Here is a 26,524-nt window from a genome sequence, read left to right as displayed (position 1 = left end):
TCAGTAACAATGGAGCATCATTTTAAAGTGAAAGGCAGGAGTTTAGAAGGGATTTGAGGAAGCCTTTTTCACCCAGAGAGTAGTGGGAGTCTGGAATGCACTGCCTGGGAGAGTAGTTGAGGCGGAAAACTCGGAAGCTTTAAAAAGTACTTGGATGAACTCTTGAGGTATCATAACATTCAAGTCTCTGGGCCTAATGTGAGAAAGTGGGGCTGGTGTAGATTTAGCATATTTTCGGTGATGCAAACTTGATGGGCTGAACAGCCTCTTTTCCATTGTTTAATCAGAGTCATGGAGATGTACAGCACGGAAACAGACCCTTCGGTCCAACTCGTCCATGCCGACCAGATATCCTAAATTAATCTAGTCCTATTTGCCAGCACTTGGCCCATATCCTGCTAAGCCTTCCTATTCATATACCCATCCAGAAACCTTTTTAAATGTTGTAATTGTGCCAGCCTTAACCACGTTCTCTGACAGCTTATTCGATCCACCATCTGATTGCTTGAAAACACCCAATATTTTAGCTTCAAATGATTTCTGTGGCAGAGAATTCCACAAGCACCCACTTTCTGGGTGAAGACATACCTCCTCATCCCAGTCATAGAGCTCTACAGCATGGAAACAGACCCTTCGGTTCAACTCATCCATGCCGACCAGATATCCTAAATTAATTGAGTCCCATTTGCCAACATGTGGCCCATAACCCTCTAAACCCTTTCTACTCATGTCCCCATACAGCTGCCTTGTAAATAGAGTCAGAAAGTCATAGAGATGTACACCATGGAAACAGACCCTTCGGTCCAACCTGTCCATGCCGACCAGACATCCCAACCCAATCTAGTCCCATCTGCCAGCACCCAGCCAATATCTCTCCAAACCCTTCCTATTCATATACCCATCCAAATGCCTTTTAAATGTTGCAATTGTACCAGCCTCCACCACTTCCTCTGGCAGCTCATTCCATACACATACCAATCTCTGTGTGAAAACATTGCCCTTAAATCTCTTTTATATCTTCCCCTCTCACCCTAAATCTATGCCCTCTAGTTCTGGATTTTTCAACCCCAGGGAAAAGACTTTGTGTATTTACCCTATCCACACCCCTCATAATTTTGTAAACCTCTATAAGGTCACCCCTCAGCCTCTGACGCTCCAGGGAAAACAGCCCCAACCTGTTCAGCCTCTTCCTATAGCTCAAATCCTCCAACCCTGGCAACATCCTTGTAAATCTTTTCTGAACCCTTTCAAATTTCACAACATCTTTCCAATAGGAAGGAGATCAGAATTGCATGCAATATTCCAACAGTGGCCTAACCAATGTCCTGTACAGCCTCAATATGACTTCCCATCTCCTGTACTCAATACTCTGACCAATAAAGGAAAGCATACCAAACGCCTTCTTCACTATCCTCTCTACCTGCGACTCCACTTTCAAGGAACTATGAACCTGCACGCCAAGGTCTCTTTGTTCAGCAACACTCTCTGGACCTTACCATTAAGTGTATAAGTCCTGCTAAGATTTGCTTTCCCAAAATGCAGCACCTCGCATTTATCTGAATTAAACTCCCATCTGTCACTTCTCAGCCCATTGGCCCATCTGATCAAGATCCTGTTGTTATCTGAGGTAACCTTGTTCGTTGTCCACTATACCTCCAATTTTGGTGTCACATGCAAACTTAATAACTATACCTCTTATGCTCATATCCAAATCATTTATGTAAATGACAAAAACGTAGAGGACCCAGCATCGATCCTTGTGGCAGTCCACTGGTCACAGGCCTCCAGTCTGAAAAACAACCATCCACCACCACCCTCTGTCTTCTACCCATGATCCAGTTCTGTATCCAAATGGCTAGTTCTCCCTTTATTCCGTCAGATCTAACCTTGCAAACCAGTCTCCTATGGGGAACCTTGTCGAACGCCTTACTGAAGTCCATATAGATCACATCTACCACTCTGCCCTCATCAATCTTCTTTGTTACTTCTTCAAAAAACTCAATCAAGTTTGTGAGACATGATTTCCCACGCACAAAGCCATGTTGACTATCCCTAATCAGTCCTTGCCTTTCCAAATACATGTACATCCTGTCCCTCAGGATTCCCTCCAACAACTTGCCCACCACCGAGGTCAGGCTCACTGGTCTATAGTTCCCTGACTTGTCCTTACCACCCTTCTTAAACAGTGGCACCACGTTAGCCAACCTCCAGTCTTCCGGCACCTCACCTGTGGTTATTGATTATACAAATATCTCAGCAAGAAGCCCAGCAATCACTTCTCTAGCTTCCCACAGAGTTCTAGAGTACACCTGATCTGGAGATTTATCCACCTTTATGTATTTCAAGACATCCTGCATTTCCTCCTCTGTAATATGGACATTTTCCATGATGTCACCATCTATTTTCCTACATTCTATATCTTCTATATCCTTTTCCACAGTAAATACCGATGCAAAATACACATTTAGTATCTCCCCCATTTTCTGCGGCTCCATACAAAGGCCGCCTTACTGATACTTGAGTCGTCCTATTCTCTCCCTAGTTACCCTTTTGTCCTTAATGTATTTGTAAAAACCCTTTGGATTCTCCTTAATTCTATTTGCCAAAGCTATCTCATGTTCCCTTTTTGCCCTCCTGATTTCCCTCTTAAGTATACTCCAACTGCCTACTCTTCTAAGGATTCACTTGATCTATCCTGTCTATTGAGAAAATGAGGTCTGCAGATGCTGGAGATCAGAGATGGAAATGTGTTGCTGGAGAAGCGCAGCAGGTCAGGCAGCATCTAGGGAACAGGAGAATCGACGTTTCGGGCATTAGCCCTGCCTGACCTGCTGCGCTTCTCCAGCAACACATTTCCATCTCTATCCTGTCTATACCTGACAAATGCTTCCTTCTTTTTCTTAACCAAACTCTCAATTTCTTTAGTCATCCAGCATTCCCTATACCTACCAGCCTTTCCTTTCACCCTAACAGGAATATACTTTCTCTGGATTCTCGTTATCCCATTTCTGAAGGCTTCCCATTTTCCAGCCATCCCTTTACCTGCGAACATTTGCCTCCCGTCAGCTTTTGAATGTTCTTGCCTAATACCATCAAAATTGACCTTCCTCCAATTTAGAACTTCATCTTTTAGATCTGGTCTATTCTTTTACATCACTATTTTAAATCTAATAGAATTATTGGCGCTGGACCCAAAGTGCTCCCCCACTGACACCTCAGTCACCTGCCCTGCCTTATTTCCCAAGAGTAGGTCATGTTTTGCACCTTCTCTCGTAGGCATATCCATATACTGAATCAGAAAATTTTCTTGTACAACTTAGCAAATTTCTCTCCATCTAAACCCTTAACACTGTGGCAGTCCCAGTCTATGTTTGGAAAGTCAAAATCCCCTACCATAACCAACCTATTATTCTTACAGATAGCTGAGACCTCCTTACAACTTTGTTTCCAATTTCCCTCTGACTCTTAGGGAGTCAATAATACAATCCCAATAAGGTGATCATCACTTTCTTATTTCTCAGTTCCACCCAAATAACTTCGCTGAATGTGTTTCCAGGAATATCCTCCCTCAGTATAGCTGTAATGCTATCCCTTATCAACAATGCCACTCCCACTGCTCTCTTGCCTCCCTTTCTATCCTTCCTGTAGCATTTGTGTCCTAGAACATTAATCTGCCAGTCCTGCCCATCCCTGAGCCTTGTATCTGTAATTGCAATGATATCCCAGTCCCATGTTCCTAATCACGCCTGGAGTTCATCTGCCTTCCCTGTTAGGCCCCTTGCATTGAAATAAATGCAGTTTAATTTATTAGTCCTACCTCATCCCTGTCTGCCCTGACTGTTTGACTCGCCTCTGTTCTCAACTGTACCAGTCTCAGATTGATCTCTTTCCTCACCATCTCCCTGGGTCCCCCCCACTTTACTAATTTAAATCCTCCCGAGCAGCTCTAGCAAATCTCCCTGCCATTATATTAGTCCCCTTTCAATTTAGGTGCAATCCGTCCCTCTTGTACAGGTCACTTCTACCCCAAAAGAGATTCCAATGATCCAAAAATGTGAATCCTTCTCCCATACACCAGATCCTCAGCCATGCATTCAGCTGCTCTATCCTCCTATTCCTACCCTCACTAGCTCGTAGCACTGGGAGTAATCCACTCTCGAGGACCTCCTTTGTAAATTCCTGCTTAACTCTCTGTGAGCTCCCTTCAGAATCTCAACCTTTTCCTTTCCTATGTCGTTGGTTCCAATGTGGACAATGACCTCTTGCTGGCCCCTCTGCCCCTTGAGAACATTCTGCACCCTCTCTGAGACATCCTTGATCCTGGCACCAGGGAAGCAACACACCATTCTGATTTCTCACTGCTGGCCACAGAAACTTGGCTGTTCGTGCTATGTTCCCCTGTGAATCGATCACCCCCTACATTTTCCAAAACAGCATACTTGTTTGAAATGGGGATAGCCACAGAAGACTCCTGCACTAGCTGCCTACCTCTCTTACCTTTCCTGGAGTTAACCCATCTATGTGACTGTATCTGCGACTTTTCCCCCTTCCTATAACTGCCATCCATCACATACCGTTGCTGTTGCAAATTCCTCATTGCCTCTAACTGTCTCTCCATCTGATCCATTCGATCTGATAGGGATCGCAACCAACAGCATTTATTGCAGATATAATCCGCAGTAACCCTTAAACTCTCTTTAAACTCACACATCTGACAAGAAGCACATATCATTCTACTAAAGGCCAGTTTTGCTCCGTCACAATCTACAGACCCAGAAAATGACACTGTCTTATTCCTCTACAAAACACTGCCCCAGATTAAATTAATTGTTGTGGATTACATTTTAAGTTCAATCAAGAGACATATCTCAAAAAACATATAATCAAAAAAAAAAGCCACTCTACTCACTACTGCAGACTTTCTATAGGCCACACACTTAAAACAATTCACTTATCTGTATCTGTGCTGTGAACTTCACCCAAACAGCTCCTCCAAGATCAGTTGTGAATTTCACTATTTGTTAATTTTCCCAGACGCACTCCGATGTCCAGCGATACAAATGTTGTACGACTTCCTCTGGCAGCTCATTCCATACACGCACCACCCTTTGCGTGAAAAAGCTGCCCCTTAGGTCCCTTTTAAATCTTTCCCCTCTCACCTTATGCCCTTGTATTTTTGGACTCCCCTACCCTGGGGGAAAATACCTTGTCTATTCAACCTATTCATGCCCCTTATGATTTTATAAACTTCCATAAACTTTTCACCTTTCAGCCTCCATCGCTCCTGAGAAAATAGCCCTAGCCTATTCAGCCTCTCCCTATAGCTCAAACCCTCCAACCCTGGCAATATCCTTGTAAATCTTCTCTGAACCCTCTCAAGTTTCACAACATCCTCCCTGGAGCAGGGAGACCCTCTCTCATTCTCCTCTCAACACCAGACTAGGAGGTGCCCCCTTTATTGCCAGGGCAATGGGCCCCACCTCAGCTGTTGATGGACTGAACAAAAGTGTCTACCCTTTTCTGTGGTTTCTCTGCTCCCTCTCCGTGCCCTGAAGTGGTAATATACTTCCTTTTTAATTACTGTAAACCTGGACAATTCTGACCAGCTCCAAGCACCCAGTTTAACATTGACAGTTTAACTGAGAAGCTGACAAGGCCAGTCTGCTCAATGCCTCCTCTGTCTAACTGGACTGTTTAATCACAGAAAAATAGATTGTGGACCCTTTGTGGTGTGTCGGTCTGACAATACGGTTATAGTGCTGCACTGGGTTCGTTTGCTGGTCTGATGTCAGTGAATAGTTCGGTGGAACATGTGCTCACACTGTCCGATCTATGAACAACTTTTAAGGCAAATCTATTCTAGTAGGTATCGTGCAATGAACTACCTTGTTTTTTAATAATTCAGGGGATGTGAGTATTACTGTCTCGGCTAGAGTTTATTGCCCATCCCAGTTGCTCTCGAGGAGTGCAGCAAAGGTTTACCAGGTTGATTCCAGGGATGGCAGGACTGATGTATAGAGTCATAGAAATGTCCAAAACGGAAACAGACCCTTCAGTCCAACTCGTCCATTGCAACCATTTATCCCAACTTATGAGGAGAGATTGACTACATTAGGATTTTTTTCACTGGATTTAGACAAATGAGGAGGGATCACATGGAGGCTTGTAGAATTCTAACAGGAGTAGACAGGGTAGATGCAGGAGGATGTTTCCGATGGTGGGTGTGTCCAGAACCAGGGGTCACAGTCTGAGGATTTGGGGTAGATCATTTAGGACAGAGATAAGGAGACATTTCTTCACCCAAACATTAGGCAGCCTGTGGAATTCATTACCTCAGGATGTAGTTGATGCCAAAACATTGAATGTATTTAAGATACAGCTAATATATCACTTGGGGGGAATGGAATCAAAGATTATGGGGAGAAAGCAGGATTTGGCTAATGAGTTGGATATCAGTCATGATCGTGATGAATGCTAAAGCAGCCTTGAAGGGCCAAATAGCTGTTTACTGCTCTTCTATGTTTCTATGTTAATATCATAAACATCTCAAGGTGATTCACAGGAGTCTATATGACCATTCTGGATGTAGCTTTACTTGTTGAGATGGAAGGTTCATTTTCAGACGTTTCATCACCATACTAGGTAACATTTTCAGTGCGCCTCCCAATGAAGCACTGGTGGTGTAGCCCGCATTCTATATATATGTTTGAGTATATCTCATACTCGGCCAGTCAGAAGTGACGGAAGGGAGTGCAGCAGCGCCTGCTCAAGGCACGATTGAAGGCAGCTGAGATGGCATATTACAGTAGACCGTCAGTGACTAAGCTGCAGCGGATCACAGCTCTTCGATCCCCCTTAAACTTCATGCTTATGCAAACAGCCAGAAAGGAACTTTCTTTTGCAAAGCAAATGTTGTTTGAGCATGGTGATAGGCCGGATTAATATTTGGCATACCTGGTTAGGAAGAAGAATGTCTCCCAATCTAATGCTTCTATTAGGGAAGGAAATGGGACTTGTAATGCTAAAAAGGTCAGTGAACTGTATAAGTCTGAATGTTGTGAGGATAGACAGGATAAAATGGAGTCTTTTTTAGGAACTTGGATCTTCCAGGGTGTCTGCTGAGCGGGCATCTCTCCTTAGTCCTCCATTAAAAGCACAAGAGATACAGGAGGTGGTGAGGCAACTTTAAAGTGGAAAGGCACCCAGCCCTGATGGTCTTCCCACTAAGCTTTATAAAGAATTTGACAATATACTGTCAGGACTGATGCTAGACATGTATAACTGTTCATATAGTCGTGATTGCCTCCCGCCATCCTTGATATTTCACTTATCCGCAAGAAAGGGAAGGCCCCGGATGACTGTGCTTCTTATTCACACGGATGATCCCTGGAATGGTAGGTCTAACATACGAGGAATGGCTGAGGATCCTGTGATTGTATTCATTGGAGTTTAGAAGATTAAGGGGAGATCTAATAGAAACTTACAAGATAATACATGGCTTGGAAAGGGTGGATGCTAGGAAATTGTTTCCATTAGGCGAGGAGACTAGGACCCATGTACTGATGTGTAGAGTCATAGAAATGTCCAAAACGGAAACAGACCCTTCAGTCCAACTCGTCCATTGCAACCATTTATCCCAACTTATGAGGAGAGATTGACTATATTAGAATTTTTTTCACTGGATTTCAGACAAATGAGGGGGGATCACATGGAGGCTTGTAGAATTCTAACAGGAGTAGACAGGGTAGATGCAGGAGGATGTTTCCGATGGTGGGTGTGTGGTGGGAATTAGAGGGGGTAAATTCAGAACAGAAATGCGGAGACATTTCTTCAGCCAGAGAGTGGTGGGCCTGTGGAATTCAATGCCACAGAGTGCAGTGGAGGCTGGGACGCTAAATGTCTTCAAGGCAGAAATTGATAAATTCTTGATGTCACAAGGAATTAAGGGCTACGGGGAGAATGCGGGTAAGTGGAGTTGAAATGCCCATCAGCCATGATTGAATGGCAGAATGGACTCGATGGGCCGAATGGCCTTACTTCTGCTCCTATGTCTTATAGACCTATCTTGCCCGTAAATTCTGATTATAAAATTTTGTCTAAGACTTTGGCATTGAGATTTGAAGGAGTGTTACCTTCTATTGTTAAAAAACATCAGATGGGCTTTATAAAGGGTCGCAGATCCTCTAATAATGTTAGGAGGTTGCTTAGCATGATCCAAGTGTGCCAGCAGTGATTGGTTCAAGGGCTGGTGGTCTCTTTGGATGCTGACAAGGCATTTGATGGGGTGGAATGGCCTTATCTTTTTTATACCCTGGAGCGGTTTGGCCTGTGGTGAAGTATTTACTAGATGAGTAAGGGTCCTTTACAGTGATCCTCCGATGGCGGTTCTCTCCAATGGTATACGGCCTGACAATTTTAACATTTGTAGGGGCAGGCAGCAGGGCAGTCCCCTTTCAGCTTTGCTTTTCACATTGGTGATTGAGCTGTTGGTGGAGGCCATGGAACATTGTTGTAATCCAAGAGTAACCCAATCAAACCCATTCCCCGAACCTATTACTCTACATTTTTACCCCTAACTAATGCACCTACACATCCCTGAACTCTATAGGCAATTTTAGCATGGCCAATTCACCTCACCTGCACATCTTTGGATTGTGGGAGGAAACCGGACCACCTAGAGGAAACCCACACAGACATGGGGAGAATGTGCAGACTCCACACAGACGGTTACCTGTGACTGGAATTGAACCCGGGTCCCTGGCACTGTGAGGCAGCATTGCTAACCACTGAGTCACTGTGCTGTCCTAAAAGGATAGCCAGGAAAGATGTTCCCCCAACTGGGAGAGTGTGTTAACAGTACTGATGCAGTGCAGACAAGAATCCATTTGGGATCTCGATACTGACACTCGACTGGTATGTAGGCATCACTGATTTCAGGTGAAACCTGTTAACAGTGACTGCTGATCATTTTGCTCCAACCATACTCTCTCCTTCCTTTCCTCCTCCTCCTCCTCCAATGGGAAAGATGTTGTGAAACTTGAAAGTGTTCAGAAAAGATTCACAGGATGTTACCCCCATCCTACACAGCCCCCTGCCCCCACCCCCATCCACCTCCCACCTCTTCTCCGGGGCAGCCAGACTGGACAACAACCACAAGACTCTGGAAGAGCACAGCAGTTCAGGCAGCATCCAAGGACCAGCGAAATTGACGTTTCGGGCAAAAGCCCTTCATCAGGAATAAAAGCAGAGAGCCTGAAGCGTGGAGAGATAAGCCTCAACAACAACAAGACTGCTGCTACTGCTACCTTTGTGGGGTAAGTCTCCAAATAGCGAGATTATCTGGGGAAGGGGAGTTTAGGATGCACCCCTCTGTTGAACTCCAGGGAAAGTGTTGGGAGAGAGAGAGGGCGGGAGGTCAGTCATTCGGAGACGGTGCCTGTTTAATCATTGTAAACAAAAGATGCGATCAGTGTTGGAAACACGCTGTCTTTGATGTAACGTTTCTATCAGGGTCTCGAGATCTCTTCCAGATAATCCAATATTCAGGTAATTGATATTCGGATAATCGAGGTACCTTTGTATATCTCTTTGACTCTAAGCAAGGCAGATTCTCAGGAAATGCAGTCATTCATTCCACTCAGGCACCGTCAGTGGGGCATTGCAATGAAAACAGTCTCCAGGACAAACACCACAATTGCTGGTGCTCTCAACAAAAGCTACACATTAGACATCCTGATACCCTGTCATTACACACCTAATACTCAACATTACGCACCCAAAATCCTCTTATTATATAACCAACACCACGACTTCCCACACCTTGATATCCATTCAGTTTACACCCAATACCTATTTATTACACACCCTGATAGTCCTATATTAGACATTCTGATATGCACTCATTAGATACCCTGATATACATTTATTACACACCCAATACCCCCTCATGTCACACTCAAAACCCCTTTATGCACTCATTGCACACCCTATTACTCCCTAATTACGCACTTGCTACCTCTTCCTTATACACCCTGATAGCTCTTCATTATACACCCAATATTCCCATGTTACACACCCTGATATGCACTCATAACACACTGATACGCATGACACATCTTGATACCCCATTATTGCACATCCAATGCTACCCTCATTACCAGCTTGACAGCCCTTCATTACACATGCTGATTTCCCAACATTACATGCCTTGATAGATATTCCCTTTGTTGCACCACAATCCTGATATCTGCTCATAGGAAGATAGGTATAGCAGCATTTTGCCCCTCAAATCTATTCCCACACAGAACCAGATTATGATTGATATGCAAACTACTCCACTTTTGCCTTTGCCCCACATCCATTAAGACATTTGGAGAATAAAAATCTATCAAGAAAATGAAGAAGGAAGGAATTCCCCATGAGTCTGCTGGACAGGATTTCACTCTTTTAATGTTTTTACTGTGACGAACCAACCAAAATGAACATTATGTGCCCATAAATTACCAGGTAAAGAATATTTCAAATAAAAATGTAAATTTCATTGAAATAGTCAATACAACTATGTGTCTCAAGTGGTATTGCATTACTTCCGAGCCAAATGTGGGACCACATGAAATTCTGCAGACTTTTCAACTCAACTTCCACCATTTAAGGTCATGGAGTCATAGAAATCTGTAGCACAGAAAAAAGGTTCTTCAGCCCATCAAGCCTGGGGCAGTCAAAAAAAATCTAATTATTCTGATCCAATTTCCAAGTAGCTTCAGTTTCCCACGAATTGTTTCACTTCTAAATCTTCTGCCCCTTATCATAAATCTGTTGCCCCAGTGATTGTTCCCTTCACTATGAGGAAAAGTTACCTTCTGCTTCCCCCTATCAATGCTCATCATAATTGTATGCAACTCAGTCATGCTCCCTCTCAGTATCCTCTGCTTTAAGTAAAACAATCCCAGTCATAAAGTCATACAGCATGGAAATAGAAACTTCAGCCCAACTCACCCATGCAAACCAGATTTTCTAAATAGGCCTAGTCCCATTTGCCTGCATTTGGCCCATAATCCTCTCAACCTTTCCTATCCATGTACCTGTCCAAAAGTCTTTTAAATTTTATAACTATCCTTACCTCTATAACTTCCTTTGGCATGCTCATTCTGTGTGAAAAAGTTGCTCCTCAGGTCGCTTTTAAATCTTTCCCCTCTCACTTAATTGATTCAGACTGTCATGCTTCGCTGTTGTGAAGTTGGGTAGAGTAATTGTAGATTGGGAGACAGGAAGTAAGAATTTGATCATTGCAAAATGGAGAAAGCATTGCAAGGTACCTTTAAAAAGTGGAGTTTTATTTCTGTGCCTTGAGATTAAGATGGATGTCTGAGCAGCAGTCTGAGTTTGCCTGTACATAGAGTCTGAACTGAAACATTTGTATCAAAGAGCCATACAGTTAGCAGGTCAAGCAGGAGTTTACCAAGCCAACAGGTTTTGAATTTAGCCAATCAATATGAACCAGGCACTTAGATACCAAAAGCCTATTAAGTTTAAATCTGATGGTTTTGAAAGCATAGGACCAATTGCATGTAAGAAATATTGATATGTCATCATGGGTATAAAAGAAGAGGACTGTCAAACAAAGACCCTAGAGCTAATTACGGTCAGCTAGCACTATTGGCCCTCAGCTCTTGACAGAGAAATTGGCTCTCATAGTCATCTATTTATGTGGGAAAACACCATCTAAATAATAATGGCGCCAACGACAAAGAATCTGAGGAAAAAACATTCCTGATAGAAGAATCAGAGGAGGCGTTCCTGACAGAAGGATCAATGGAAGAAGGCACAGAACATTCCAGAAGACACGTAACATGGCTGTAATTTCGAGAGACTGAATTCTATTTTTTGTTATATGAGTGGGACTTGTATTTTTATTGGAACAGCATACCATTAGAATCTTATTTTATTTGGGAGTAGTTAGAAGGAATTTATTCAGTTTAATAATAGTTTAGTTAATTTGTTCACTGTTAGAATTAGATAAGTAAATTGTTACTTGTTGATTTTAAAGTGACTGTCAGAGAGTTATTTTTATTTAACTACCAGAAGTTTCTGAGAAGCAGGTGACACCACTTTTCACACTTTTTTACGGATTATCGGGCAAGGTGCTCCCCTTCGGGTGTTTCGGTTTTATTTATCGGGGGGGGGGGGGGGTGTCAACCTCCACTTTATAATGCAGAATACAGTATTCTAACTCGTCCATGCCGACCAGATATCCTAAACTGAGGTAATCTAATTTGCCAGTATTTGGCCCATACCTCTCTAAGCATTTCCTATTTATGTACCTGTCCAAATATCTTTTAAATGTTATAATTATAACAGTTTTGGACTCCCCTAGTCTGGGGGAAAATACCTTGGCTGTTCACCTTACCTATGCCCCTCACAGTTTTATAAACCTAAATAAGGTCATCCCTCAGTCTCCTACAGTCTGTGGAAAAGGTCCCAGCAAACGCTCTAGACTCAATAACATCTTTGTAAATCCTTTTTGCACCCTTTCCAGTTTAATAACATCCTTCCTATAGAAGGGCGACTAGAATTGAACACGGTACTCCAAATGTGGCCTTACCAATGTCTTGTACAGCTGTAACATGATGCCCCAACTTCTGTGCTCAATGCTGTGACCAGTTAAGGCAAGCATGCCAAACACCTTCTTCATCCCCTGTCTACCTGTGACACCATTTTCAAGGAACTATGTACCTGTAACCCTAGGTTTAGGTGTTCCTAGGTGTCTGTTCAACAACATTCCCCAGGGCCCTACAATTAACTGTGTAAGTCCTGCCCTGTTTGTCTTATCAAAATTCAACACCTCATATTTATTTAAATTAAACTCCATCTGCCATTCCTTTCCCCACTGGCCCATTTGATTAAGACCTTGTCGTACTCTTAGATAACCTTCTTCGCTGTCCACGATATCACCAATTTTGATGTCATCCACAAACTTACTAATCATGCATCCTACATGCTCATCCAAATTGATTATGTAAATGATGAACTACAATGGACCCAGTGCCAATCTTTGTGGCACGTCGCTGGTCCATCCAAGCTCTCATCATAACTGAAACTCTCCAGCTCATGCAATGTCCTGCTAAATCTCCTTTGCACTCCAGTGCAATCACATCTCTCCTTTGATGAAGATTCCAGAACTGTGTTTTGGCCTAACCAACATTTTATACAGTTCCAGCACAATCTCCCTGCTCTTAAACTCTATACCTTGACAAATAAAGGTAAGTATCCCATATGCCGCCTTAGCCATTTTATCTAGCTGATCCACTAATTTAAGGGACTGGTGTACATGCACACCAAGGTCTCTCTGATCCACAATACATCTCAGGGTCCTACCATTGATCATGTATTCCCTTGCCTTGTTTCTCCTGCCCAAGTGCATCACCTCACATTTCATATACAATCGGTTCTGCTATAATGCATGTTTCTTCAACATGAATTGGCTTCAACACGATTGAAGAATTTAAACTGTTCTTTGCAGAATGCAAGCTTCCTTACCTGTATTAACTATAAAGCAATTCCAGACCCATTAGTTTAAATGCTGCAGCTATTTCCTTATAACACTAGATTGCACGAGAACAGAACTATCGTATTATATCAGAACCAACTATATTCATTTCTCTGGATTGGATTCTCTTTGCCCCTGGTCAGTCCATCTGACCATCCTGTCTATATCCTCCTGTAATTTGTGGCTGTCCTCCTCACTATTTACCACCCCACCAATTTTCATATCAACCACAAATTTACTGATCAACCATCATCCATTCAAGCTGACATCATTGTTTGCAGGAATGAGTGACTTCAGTAATTGCTTTTATTCTTTTATGGGATGTAGGAAACACTGACTGGACTAGCATTCATTGCCCATCCCTCACCGAGTTGAGAGTTAGCCACATTGGCTGTGAGTCTGATATCACATGCAGACAGACCAGATGAGGATGACCAATTTCTTCCTATAAGGGCATTAGTGAACCAGAAGGGTTTTCCTAAAAATCAACAATGGTTTCATGACTGTCAATAAACTCTTAACTCCAGATTATTATTGAATTTAATTTCTACCATCTACCATGGTGGGATTTCAACCCTCTTCCCAGATCATTACCTGGATTAATAGTCATTGAGTCATAGAGATGTACAGTACGGAAACAGACCCTTTGGTCCAACTTGTCCATGCTGACCAGATATCCTAACGTAGTCTAGTCCCCTTTGCCAAAACTTGGCCCGTATCCCTCTAAACCCTTCCTATTCATATACCCATCCAGATGCCTTTTAAATGCTGTAATTGTACCGGCCTCCATCACTTCCTCTGGCAGCTCATTCATCATACAAGCACCACCCTCTGTGTGAAAAAAATAGTCTAGCAATAATATCACTCGGATAGATTGAAGTAATTAGGCTTGTTCTCCTTAGAGAGAACAAGGTTAAAAGAAGATCTGATAGAGTTTCCAAAATTATGAGTGAGCTGGACAGAGTTGTTAGGAAGAAGCTATTCCTGCTCATAAGAGAAACAGAATGTGAAGACATAGATTTAACGTGATGTGTAAATGAAGTAAGGGTGATATAAGAGAAACTTTTGCACACACTAAATAGTTAGGGTCTGGAATGTACTGTCTGGAAATGTGATGGAGTCAGCATCAGTTGAAGCATTCAAGAGAGGCATTGGTTTATTTGAATAGAAATAATGTTGAGATTTGGGGAAAAGGTGGCATTAGGTAATAAAACCTCTGCAGGCACAGTGGGTTGAATGGTCTCTCATTTTCCACCCAAAAAATTGGCCCTTTAATCACTTTTCACAGTACCCACAGTTCATCTTAAGCCCCTGGGCACAACTAATACTATAAAGATGCACAGATACAAACCTTCTCTCACTCAGTCCACTGACACCCACAGAATCCTCAGACTCCCTTTCCTGTCCCTTTAAATGGCTTGATGTGGAATGGAAAACTGAAACAGCAAGAATTTTTTTTTATTCATTCCTGTGATATAGCTAGGCCAGCATTTAGTGACCATTAAAAGTAAAATTCAGCCGCATTGCTGTTGGTCGGGAGTCACATGTAGGCCAGATCAAGTAAAACAGAGGGACCTAGTGCTTCGGCTGAATAAGTCTTTGAAGTTTGCATCACATATAGACAGGGTGATCAAAAAGATGTATAGCATTCTTGCCTTCATTAGTCAGTCCTTTGAGTATAGGAGTTGGAAAGTCGTGTTGACATTGGTAGGGCCTCCTCTGGAACAATATGTCCAGTTCTGGCCACCTAGTTATAGGCTGGATATTATTAAGCTAGAGAGGGTTCAGAAGAGATTTTTGAGGATGTTGCCTGGTATGGAAGATATGAGTTATAAAGAAAGGCTGGATAGGCTGGGACTTTTTTTCCACTGGAGCATAGGGAGTTGAGAGGCCACCTTATAGAAGTGTATAAAATAATGAGACATACAGATAAGGTTAATGGTAGTTGTCTTTTACCAGGATGGGGGATTTCAAGAGTAGGGAACACATTTTTAAGATGACAGAGAGATTTTAAAAGGACAAGAGGGGCAAATGTTCTACACAGAGGGTGGTTTGCATGTGGAATGAACTTCCTGAGAAAGTGGTGGGTGTGGTTACAATTACAGTGTTTAAAAGACATTTGGATAAGTACATGAATAGGAAAAGTTTGGAAGGATGTGGGCCAGCACCAGGCAGGTGAGACGAGTTTAATTGAAATTATGTTCCGTATGGACTGGTCGGATCAAAGGGTCTGTTGCCATGCTGTATGATTTTGTGACTCTAAAAAAAATTTAAGGAAAACAAATTTCCTTTCCTAATGGACATTAATGCTGATGGAGTTTTACAATATAGTCACCATTAGGCTAGTTTTTAATTACAGATTTTCATTTAATTCAAATTTCACCATCTGCCTTAGTGGGATTTGAACATATACCCTGAGAACATTAGCCTCAGATTCTAGTCTCATTGACACTGCTGATATTCCCCTTTGTGCAGTAAAAAAATCCTCTGCCATTCTTCGCTTCCATTCTCTATGTTTTCCAATTGTATGATACGCATGGTAACATAATCTCTGCTGTAGTCCCAGAGATCTGCTTCACTACAAGGATCTGTTCACAAACTGCCAAACAGAAATCAGTTCTTTTGGAGATGACCTTGCTTGTTTTCTATCACACAAATTCTCAGTGTATTAAGCAAAGATACAGTCAATCCAGAATTGCACTTGAACTCAGTCACTCAGTCGGCCTTTTATTTACTACTGGGATACTGTAGTACCCCGGTACCCACAGGGGATGCATTCCACGACCTAACGCGGAAGCCCAAAACTGTGGATAGGAGCGAACTCATTCATTTCAATGGGAAACGTACCTTCCCAACAGCCTCCTGGTCCCTGGTTCCAGAAGGTTCCCTTTTATATGTTCAGGCCGCGGGAAACTAATGGGTAAGTGAAACCGCGAAAAACAATTCCGTGGGTATGGGAGTCACCCTGTATTTCTGGCTGGCCTGTCCCTAATTGCTATTCAGAAGGTGTGACTCTTTCATGAGTCACAGGAAACTAGCATGCAGATACAACAGGTAATAAAGCAAATGGAATGTTGTCTTTTAGATTAGATTCCCTATAATATGGAAACAGGCCCTTCGGCCCAACAAGTCCACACCGACCCTCTGAAGAGCAACCCACCCAGACCCATTCCCCTCTGACTAATGTACCTAATACTACAGGCAATTTAGCATGGCCAATTGACCGATCTTGCACATCTTTGAACTGTGGGAGGAAACCGGAGCACCCAGAGAGCGTGCAAACTCCACACAGACATTTGCCCGAGTCGGGAATCAAACCTGGGTCCCTGGCACTGTGAGGCCGCAGTGCTAACCACTGAGGCACCATGCCTATAGCTAAACGAATAGAATAAAAAGGTAGGGTGTATTTTTGCAACTTGTACAAAGCATTTGTGAGACCACACCTAGAGTATTGTGCACAGTTTTGTCCCTCTTATTTGTGGAAAGTTGTAGTGGCATTGGAGGCAGTTCAGAGGAGGTTCACTAGATTGACCATACAGATGAAGGGTTTGTCATATGAAGAGAGATTGAACAGTTTAAGCCTAAACTCTGTGGAATTTAGGAGAATGAGGAGAGATCAAACTGAGGTACTGAGGATGATAAAAGTTATGGACAAAATAGATGTGGAGTGGATGCTTCCTCTTGTGGGCATTTTAGGGTGAGAGTTGATAATCTTAGAATAAGGGGTAGCAAAGTTACAACAGTGTTGAGGAGAAACTAGTTCTCCCAAAGGATTTGAATCTGTGGAATTCACTACCCAGTGTGTTGGATGCTGGTACAGTGAGTAAATTTAAGGAGGAGTTAGACAGATTTTTAATTGGTAATGGATTGAAGGGTTATGGAGAGAAGGCAGGAAAATTGGGGTGAGGAGCATATCAGCCATGATCAAATGGCAGAGCATACTTGATGGGCCGAATAACCTAATTCTGCTCCTATATTTTATGAACTTAGGTGATGATGAGCTACCTTCTTGAACCATCGCAATACTTATTCTGTAGGGAAGGAGCTCCAGGATTTTGACACAGTGAATTGAAGAGATGGCAATATATTTCCAAGTCAGGATGGTGAGTGGCTTGGAGAGGAACTTCAGGGAGTGGTCTTCCCATTCATCTGCTGCCCTTGTCCTTCTAGATGGTAATCGACATGGCTTTGGAAGGTGCTGTCTAATGAGTCTTGATCAATATCTGCAGTGTACCTTGTAGACGGTGCACACTACTATTATGAACATTGGTAGTGGAGGAAATTGATGTTTGTGCTTGTAGTGCCAAACAAGCAGGCTGCTTTGTCCTGAATCAAGCTTCTTGAGTGTTGTTGAAGCTACACTCATCCAGGGAAGTGGGGAGTATTCCATCATATTCCATTCCTGCTCCTTGGATGCTGCTTGACCTGCTGCGCTTTTTCAGCAACAAAGTTTTCAGCAGTATTCCATCATACTCCTGACTTGTGCCATGTTGATGGTTTCAGAGGGAAGTTAAAGAATCAACCACATTGCTGTGGGCCTGCACCCAAACTGGCTCCTCTATAAAGGTAGCCCATTGTCTAGTTTCAGTTCTGCATCTTTGATTCCAGTTTACTCAGGACATTCTCAACTCTCTGAAATTAGCCTTCTTCTAATTAAGTACTTTATCCTTGACTTTTTTCCTGATCCTTTCTATGGTTAATCAAACTCTTATGATACTATGATCCCAATTCCTTAAACGTTCTGCCCACTGACAGGTGATCCACTTAGGTCACCTCATTCCCTGGAAACAGGCCATTGAGTCTGAATCATAACCGTCAAGAAAATTTCACGAACACACTTATGGAATCCTTATTTCTCTTTGCACTATTGATATTCCAGACTTGGAGAGTTTACACTGGACATCTCAAAATGCTGGAGAGTGTCACCAGTGTCACCTTTACAAGATCCTCCAAATCCAAGGGCAGAAAAGGGAGTCTGACAGCAATATCCTCTCCCATCATTGAAGGGACAGTCTATTAAAACTGAGCTCCACTGATCAGTACATGTCATTCGTGAGCCTGATCTGGATTCCCAATGAGACTGCTCGACTCAGACTTCCAAGAGGATGATAGGAAACTCTTTGTGGACATCATCCCTGAAGAGGTCAACCACCCCAATGACTCATGGAGACCCTAGTCGCGACCAATGAAAATGGAGAAAGTTCATTTGGAAGACTGCTGGGGAATTGAAATACTCCATTGGGAAGATATGGAGCTAAAGATGAGTTTCGGAGGGAACAGCATAAACACCCAATAAACCATTGACCCAACTTTCCAAGCGCAGTAGAGTCTGCAAATCAAGCATCAGACTAATCAGCCATTCTAGAAAAGATCGAACCCTGACTGGAAGGAAGCAAAAAACCATAGAAGCCAGGAGCAGGCCATTTGGCCCATGGAGCCATGTTCCTGCTTTGCTCCTGTACCTATTATTGCCTTTAAAATCTAAAAAAAATCAAAACTGCAAGAATTGTGAGCGCTGTAAATCAAAGAACAAAAGTAGAAATAGCTGGAAAAGCTCAGCAAATCTGGCAGCATCTGTGGAGAGAAATCAAAGTTAACGTTTCAGGTCAGTGACCCTTCCTCAGAATCCCTTCTGAGGAAAGGTCATTCAACCCGAAGCATTAACTCTGATTTCTCTCCAAGATACTGCCAGACCTTCTGAGCTTTTCCAGCAATTTCTACTTTTGTCTCCAAAAAGAAATCTTTTATGAATTGATTTTTTAATTTCAAATCACTCACATTCCTAAGGGATTGTCTGAGGATAAGGAGAGGGAGAAGATCCGAGACTATATTAGGATAGGGTGGGGTGCCCAAAACCTCTAAGAGCGCTCAATGCTCAATATGAGAGTTTAAAACTATCATATGATCCCTAACTAACCTGCTACCTTCCATTACACAGACACTTGACATGATCGAATATCTCTTCAAGACTGTAAATACTCTGAAAGCATCTCATAGCCACTTGTTTCCACAACACAGAATGGCATGGGTTTAATATTTTACTTACCGACCAGTTAGCTGAAAATTCTGGGCAGGGACAGGAAACAGTTTGCCGTCAAGTGTTTCTTCCTCTGAGATTCCTACACTCCTCTTTGAAGCTTATTTTTTAAGCTCTCGTCTCCATGAATCTCAGTGTTACAGTGGACAGTCCTCAGGGACAGCCCTTTCAGCAGCAAGACTGTTTTAAATTCAGTGTCCAACTGCCCTCCCCACCCCGTTCCCCTCAGCAGTGCTCTAATCTCTTACTCCCTCCTCCTCCTCTGCCCTGCAACTCATTGTTTGAAGGAGCTTGTCCAGCTGTCTCCTCTCCCAAAATATCCCCTGCCATCATGACTTGACAACACCAATAAGGGCTGGACTGGTCAGTGGCAGGGTGTGGGCGGTTGAGACCGTAGGGGGAGGGAGATAAAGGGAGCAAAGGAGGCCACCATCCATTGACTGGCCAACCTGCCAAAGGAAAGTTGCCTAGTTTGGTGCGGGGGGAGGGGAGGGAATGCAGAATAAGTGGGAGGATTAGTGACTGCAAATCACGTCCAGGAATTCAAAGACCCTTATCTGCGCTGCAGCAGAGTCAGAATTAGCTGATGCCAACAAGTTGATATGTGTCTGTGTTTAAGTGACATTGCAGAAGGATCTCTGCCTTCTTAGACAAGCAATGTCTGTGAGGGTGAGGGGGTGGGAATGGAAGGTAGAGGGGGTGGTAGAAGAGCCGACAGAATTAGAAAGATTTAAGCTGCCGTGCCATTTGATACGAAGCAGCTGAACAGAACAACTGATTGGACTCGGCTCGTATAGTGCTCCTGCAAGCCGGACCAAGAAAGAAAGAGAGAGAAAGCAGTCTTTGCATTTATATAACACCTCTCACTATCTCAGGAATTCTTTAAGTGATTTACTGCAAATTAAGTTCTCCTAAACTGTACTCACTGTTGAGATTTAAGGAATATTGTGACCAATTTGGACACAATAATGTTGTAATGGACAGAGCATATGTGGGGACTTTTTGGACTTTAAAGGATAGCTATTTGCCAGGACACTGGGGACAACTGCCCTGCTTTTATTTGGAATAGTTCCACCTGCAAGAGCATGTGAAAGCTGGCACTGCAGCACTCTCTGTACTGTGCTGGGAATGTTACAAGAAGAAATTGAGGACTGCAAATGCTGGCGATCAAAGTCAAAAGTGTGGGCTGGAAAAGCGCAACAGGTCAGGCAGCATCCAAGGAGCAGGAGAATTGAATTCCTGATGAAGAGCTTGTGACCGAAACATCGATTCTACTGCTTCTCAGATGCTGCCTGACCTGCTGTGCTTTTCCAGCATCACACTCTTGACTGAGAATGTTCTAAGCAGGCATACAGCATAGGAGCAGAAATAGACCATTCCACCTCTCGCGCCTGTTTATTATTCACTAAGATCGTGGCTGATCTGTTTGTGTTTCAAATTCCACCTACACGTCTACCTCTTTGATTCCCCTGCCTTGCACAAAGCTACTCAACTTGGTCTGAAAAATATTAATTGACCTCTGGTTCCAAAATCATAGAACCTTTCAAGAGAATGAAATTCTCCTCATCTCTGCCCTAAAAAGGTGACCCCTAACTTTAAAGTAGAGCCCCCTAGTTCTGGACTGGCCCACAAGAGGAAACATCTTTTCCATGTTCACCTGGTCAAGACCAATGCACTTCGTCAGGTCACCCCCAACTCTTCTGAACTCATGTGGAAATAAACCTAGCCTGTGCAACCTTTCCTCATAAGACAATCAGCACGTTCTTGGTATCAGTCTGCTGCATTGCCTCTGATCCTCCAATGTATTTACATCCCTGGTCGCTACACCTTGGATTCATATGCCATGGGCATTTAGCATAGTGTTGATTGTGGAATCTTGCTGTGCATAAATTGGACTGCCATGTTTCCTGCAAAAGTGGCTGCATATCTTTGGCCAGAAGGAGTTCTTGGATGCGCAGAGGATATGTTAAGGTGCTATACAAATGCAAAATTTCTCCTCCTTACGCCACATCTGACACACCTTACCCAAATCCCACTGCTGTTCTGCTCTGTGCATGGTTATATCGCCAACCCATGTCTCATTAATTACTCGTGTTTAGATGATGCCTTCTGGAATGTTCCCTCTGCATGTGGTGCAATCCGAGTGACAGTAATGAGTGATTGGAGAATGACATTGAGTTCAGTTCTCTCTATATATAAAGACATTTATCAGCAAAGTGCTGATCCCTTGCATGACGTCAGTTCTCTGGAAATATCGATTGGCATTCTGTGACATTGCTCACTCACTAAAGATGTCTTTAATGTTACAGCCTCAATGTCCAATTGGGCAACAGCAGTTTCTTTGAATGGGAACTGGGCCTCTCCAGGGACCAAACTGTGTGCTACATATGGGCTCACACTGCACTAAAAGATGCACCACACTCCATGTTGGTTAAAAAACCCAAGTTAACAGAGAGGACTCGTAAGAGCATAAGAAATAACAGCAGAGGTAGGTCACTCAGCCCCCCAAGCCTCTTTCCCCTTCAACAAGGCAGTTTTGACCTCGGCATGTACTCTTCTGTGCCAACTCCACATAGCCCTCACCTTCCTAATGTTTCAAAAAATCAATCTACCTCTTCTTCAGATACTTCAATTGATCTATTCTCCACAGTTCTCCATGGTAGAGAATTTCAGACATTCACTACCCTCTGAGAGATACCATGAGGCCATGAGTTTCGTGCAGCTTGACATGCAAGGACCTGTCTTGTATATTTTTATCCTTTCATGGGGTGTGGGTGTCACTGGCAAGATCAAAATCTGTTGCCATTCTCTAGCTTGGTCATTTCAGAAGTCAGTTAAAGCCAACAACATCACCATAGAGTCAGGAGTCACATGTAAGCCAGAAGGTTCCTTCCCTAAACGGCATTAGTGAACTAGATAGGTTTTTTACAGCAATGGTAGCTTCGTAGACACCATTACCAAGAGTATCTTTCAATTCAAGTTTAATTTCAATTGGATTTACTAGTTGAATGTTGGATTTGAACCCATTTATCCCAAAGCATTACACTAGGCTTTTGATTATCATAAATCATTACTGCACAGTCAAAAGTGACAAAGGTCCCAATTTTGAAAAGCAGGAGAGATTTCCTCGGTGTCCTGGCCATACCTATCCCTCAACCAACACTGTGGCTCAAACTTTCCCGAGTTACAAAAGTAACTACTCACAAAGCACCTTGGGATATGCTGAGATCATGAGTGGCACTAGAGAAATGCAGGTTCTTTCTATAGTTGTATCAATCTGGGATAAATCTCAGTACACTTCAGTCTTCCCCTCATTACTGATAAAAGGTGAGGGGGATGGGGTAATGGTCAAACTGTGACAGGCTTCAGATCCATGGCTAAAGGAGATATCATAGCTTCTCACCCCTGCTGATAGCTGCTTTGGAGGTGTTTTCGCATCTGTGAAAATTTGGTTTGACCTCTCCTGTTCCTGAGATCAGTCTTTCTTTGAATTTCAGCTATCAGAATGGCTGTTGTTTGGGGCCAAAGCTAATATCCTGCGGCTCGAGTTTTGTGCTTCTGTGAGGAGATAACTCTGAATTCAAATCAAGAGACCCACGTCATTCAGCTAACAACAGTCTCAGAGGCCGTGCCCAATGTCACCAGACTATCAGAGTTCTGATAGTGGAAACGCTGCGCATTCACACTGAAGAGCTCAGTAGGGAGAGAGAGAGAGAGAGACAAAGAGCAGCAGGGTCAGCGGGCAGGTCACTGACCAGCACAATCAGGGTGAATGACAAGTGTATCAGCTCAACTTGCCCTCCAAGCAAGCATCTGAAGGTGTGTCTGCTGAGATTGTAGGAATTTTGAAGGGTACACTAAGAGGGCATTAGTATTACTCTCTTTGTCAAGCTGAGTCTCTCCTCAGTTCTGTCTGTAGTTTTGCATTCTCTTTGTAACTAATCCCATTGTGTTAACTCTGTTCCTTTGAGTGCTTGTTGTATTGTATTTATTTCTGTGCCCTTACGCCTCTCTTTCTTTTTGCCAGTATCTATCTTTCAGTCTTATCCTCTGTCTGAATCTCTCAGTCCATCTTGCTCACATTCTCCACTTGCATCTATATCTTCCTTTGTCTCACATTCTATCTTGCTGGTCCTTTCTCACTGTCTGCCCACTCCGTTTGTGTACGTTTCTGCCTCTGTCTGTGTGTGTGGGTGTATATGCCTCTCTAGGTGTATCTGTGTATGTCAATCTGTGCGTAACTTTGTCTGTGCATAACTGTGTGTGTGTGTGTCCTTGTATGTGGAACTGTCTGTGTGCATTTATCTGTGCATGCCTGTCTCTGTGTGTGCAAGTGTGGGGTGTGAGTCTGTGTCAGTGTGTATGTGCCTCCCTCTCCAGTTCTCATTCTAACTCAATTCCACTCTAGCTGTCTGACATTCTATCTGTCTTTCAAACTCTTTATTTTATTCTTTCTCTCTTTCTGTTTTCCTGTTTTTACTCTATCTGCATTTCTGTCTCTGTTATTGGATCCCATTCTCTCATTTTTCCCCAACATTCTATATCAGAATCACTAAATCCCTGTATTGTCTTAGCACCTCCTTATTCTCTTTCAAGTTAGGTATCTTGTTCAGTGTATATCTCCTACTCTGTGTATATATCTTCATCATTCCTTCTCTCACTCTCTCTCCCTCTGTCCCAATGTCTGGGCTTCACACTTCTCATAAACTCCCTGCTATCCCTTTGTTCCTAAACTTGTTGGGGATGGTGCTGCTGATTCTGATGTTCCAGATCCCAACATTGAAAGCTGCCTGCTCAATGCACAGCCTGAGTGAGGATGCAATCATCGTGAAGGTGCAGGAGAAAATTCTGCAGAGCCTGGGGCTGACTGAACCGCCAGAGAACTGCAATGTAACCAGCCATGAGCTGCGTAATCCATTCAAGAGTCGCAAACTGGCACGGCGCATCACCCGCTGGATTGGACATCAAAAACCCAACAAGGACAGCGATAAATCGGAGATCATCTCATTCCCCATTACCAGTAAGCTTTGCTTTGGCATTTGTAAACTTGCTAATTGTCTCATTTTCTGCTAAGATGATATATCCCAGCAACTTCTTTTCACAACATCAGTCAGACCTAAGGTACTTTTCAACCAATTAAGTACTTTTTGAAGTGTTGTAATGCAGGCAATACAACATCCAGTTTCACAGCAAGCTCCCACAGACAACAGTGTAATGATGGTCAGATGTGCAATTTGTTGTGATTATAATAGAATGGAGGCAGGGATGTAATTTAATGTCACTGGACTAGTAAACCAGAATCTCAAACTAATGGGTTCAAATCCCATAGCAGATGGTGAAAGATGAATTGAGAGGAGATAGCCTAATGAAGAGAGTGCATTATTTAAAAACCCATCTGTTAACTGATTCATTTCAGTGCTGTCCTTACTCAGCCTGGTCTATATCTGACTCCACATCCACAGCAATGTGGTTGACTCTTAACTGCTCTCTGGGCAACAAATGCCAGGTGATATTCAGTTATTTTTAAGTACATGTTTTCCCAGGATACTGGTGTGAACTGTTCCTCACTCTTCTTGGAAACAGTTGCTGTGGAATCCTTTATAGCCACTTTTAGAAAGTGGATAAGCTTGACATTTCATCTGAAAGAAAGTGCCTCCACACAGTGCAGCACTCCCTCAGCACTCCCTCAGCACTCCAATGGCAGACTAGATTATCAGTCTCTTTAGGGTTCTTAAAACCACCACTGCTGGAGTGACAGGTGAGTGTATTACCCACTGACCTGAGAACCCATACACACAAGCAGCACAAGATGGGGTTAAGATAAATAAAGTAAGCAGGTAGCACAAAATCTGGGTAGGTGGTTGAGGGTTTGTCAAGCCAGATAGACAACAAAATACTGAAAGATATAATCAAGTTAAAATGGTAACTGTCAAACAGTTACCATGATATTTGCAATGCACAAACATGGAAGCAAAAAAAGTGAATGCAAATCATTTGGTTTTACACAAGTTTTGGCTATTTTGTAACCCATTCTCCTCAATGTTCCCCTCCCCCCACACCTTTAATTTCAGACATCCCGTGTGATTTACAGTATGAAGGATTCGTGGGAAATTACAGTTACATCTTTCAGCCATCCCTGCACTCCCGTCGCAACCAGGTGACCTCTGCTGAGTTCTGGTTTTACACCGGGGTCCAGTTAACTCCAGGAGGTGACCATCCTGCTGAGCTGTACTTCCTCACCGAACCTGGCATCTTTGCCCGGGCAGCGGAGAGCATGGTGGTCGAAGGACAGTGGGTAATCTTCCATGTGTCCCAATCCTTCCTCTCATACATCTCGCACAAGATACTTTTTCTTCAGGTCAAGTGCGCCAGTTGCCAGTGCGTGAGGGACCAAGTGAATGTTCCTTTCATCCTGTCCACAGCGAAGAACTCGGGCTCTTCTCGATCTAGACGCTCCACAGTCCCCTGGTCCCCCGCCTATGTCAGTCTCCTTCAGAGGCCACCATCTCCTGAACTCATTCACGACGATTGTCATCGTTCTGCTGTCAACATCTCCTTTGAAGAATTGGGATGGGGCAACTGGATCGTTCAACCCAGTGTTTTCACCTTCTACTACTGCAATGGGACCTGCTCCAACTCCAACCGGCTCACCTCCAGCCTCGGCCTCAAGGTTTGCTGCACCTCAGTCCCAGGGACCATGAAGCCCCTGAGAGTGAGGACAACCTCCGACAGTGGCTACACCTTTAAATATGAGACTATCCCAAACATTATCACAGAAGAATGTGCCTGCATCTAGACTCTGCTTCCTCACCTTCACCACTATGACAGGGTGGTCTTGGGCTCTTGAGGAGCTGAAGATTAGTCAGAATCCAAGAGACAAATCCAAGGGGCAATAATAAAATAAATAAAGAAGCTATATTAATGTCTTCATTTTTTATTAA

The 26,524-nt window shown here is 43.2% G+C and overlaps 2 protein-coding genes across 5 annotated transcripts in view; one reads left to right on the top strand and one right to left on the bottom strand.

Moving 5' to 3' along the window:
* The window catches only part of obsl1a (obscurin like cytoskeletal adaptor 1a), a 297,489-nt gene extending 277,543 nt beyond the window's left edge, over positions 1–19,946 (bottom strand). The window contains exons 1-2 of one of the 2 annotated variants that reach the window (XM_043694326.1): positions 19,593–19,946; positions 14,898–14,982 (exon numbers count right to left, since the gene is read on the bottom strand). The gene's annotated coding sequence lies outside the window, so the exon portion shown is untranslated. The remainder of the gene's footprint in view (positions 1–14,897; positions 14,983–19,592) is intronic. The other variant, XM_043694325.1, reaches the window with a different exon arrangement.
* Positions 1–26,524, top strand: part of inha (inhibin subunit alpha) — a 27,808-nt gene extending 1,284 nt beyond the window's left edge. The window contains exons 1-3 of one of the 3 annotated variants that reach the window (XM_043694353.1): positions 22,532–23,402; positions 24,354–24,603; positions 25,655–26,524. In XM_043694353.1, the coding sequence (XP_043550288.1) occupies positions 24,381–24,603; positions 25,655–26,379 (948 nt within the window). In that variant the 5' untranslated portion in view covers positions 22,532–23,402; positions 24,354–24,380 and the 3' untranslated portion in view covers positions 26,380–26,524. Of the gene's footprint in view, positions 1–22,529; positions 24,604–25,654 lie in introns of those variants that run through there. The other 2 variants (XM_043694354.1, XM_043694351.1) reach the window with 2 other exon arrangements.

The sequence above is a fragment of the Chiloscyllium plagiosum genome, chromosome 7, assembly GCF_004010195.1.
Source record: "Chiloscyllium plagiosum isolate BGI_BamShark_2017 chromosome 7, ASM401019v2, whole genome shotgun sequence".
NCBI classification, from domain to species: Eukaryota; Metazoa; Chordata; class Chondrichthyes; order Orectolobiformes; family Hemiscylliidae; genus Chiloscyllium; species Chiloscyllium plagiosum.
The sequence above is the reverse complement of the archived record's forward strand: the minus strand, read 5'-3'. Positions and strand labels throughout refer to the sequence as shown.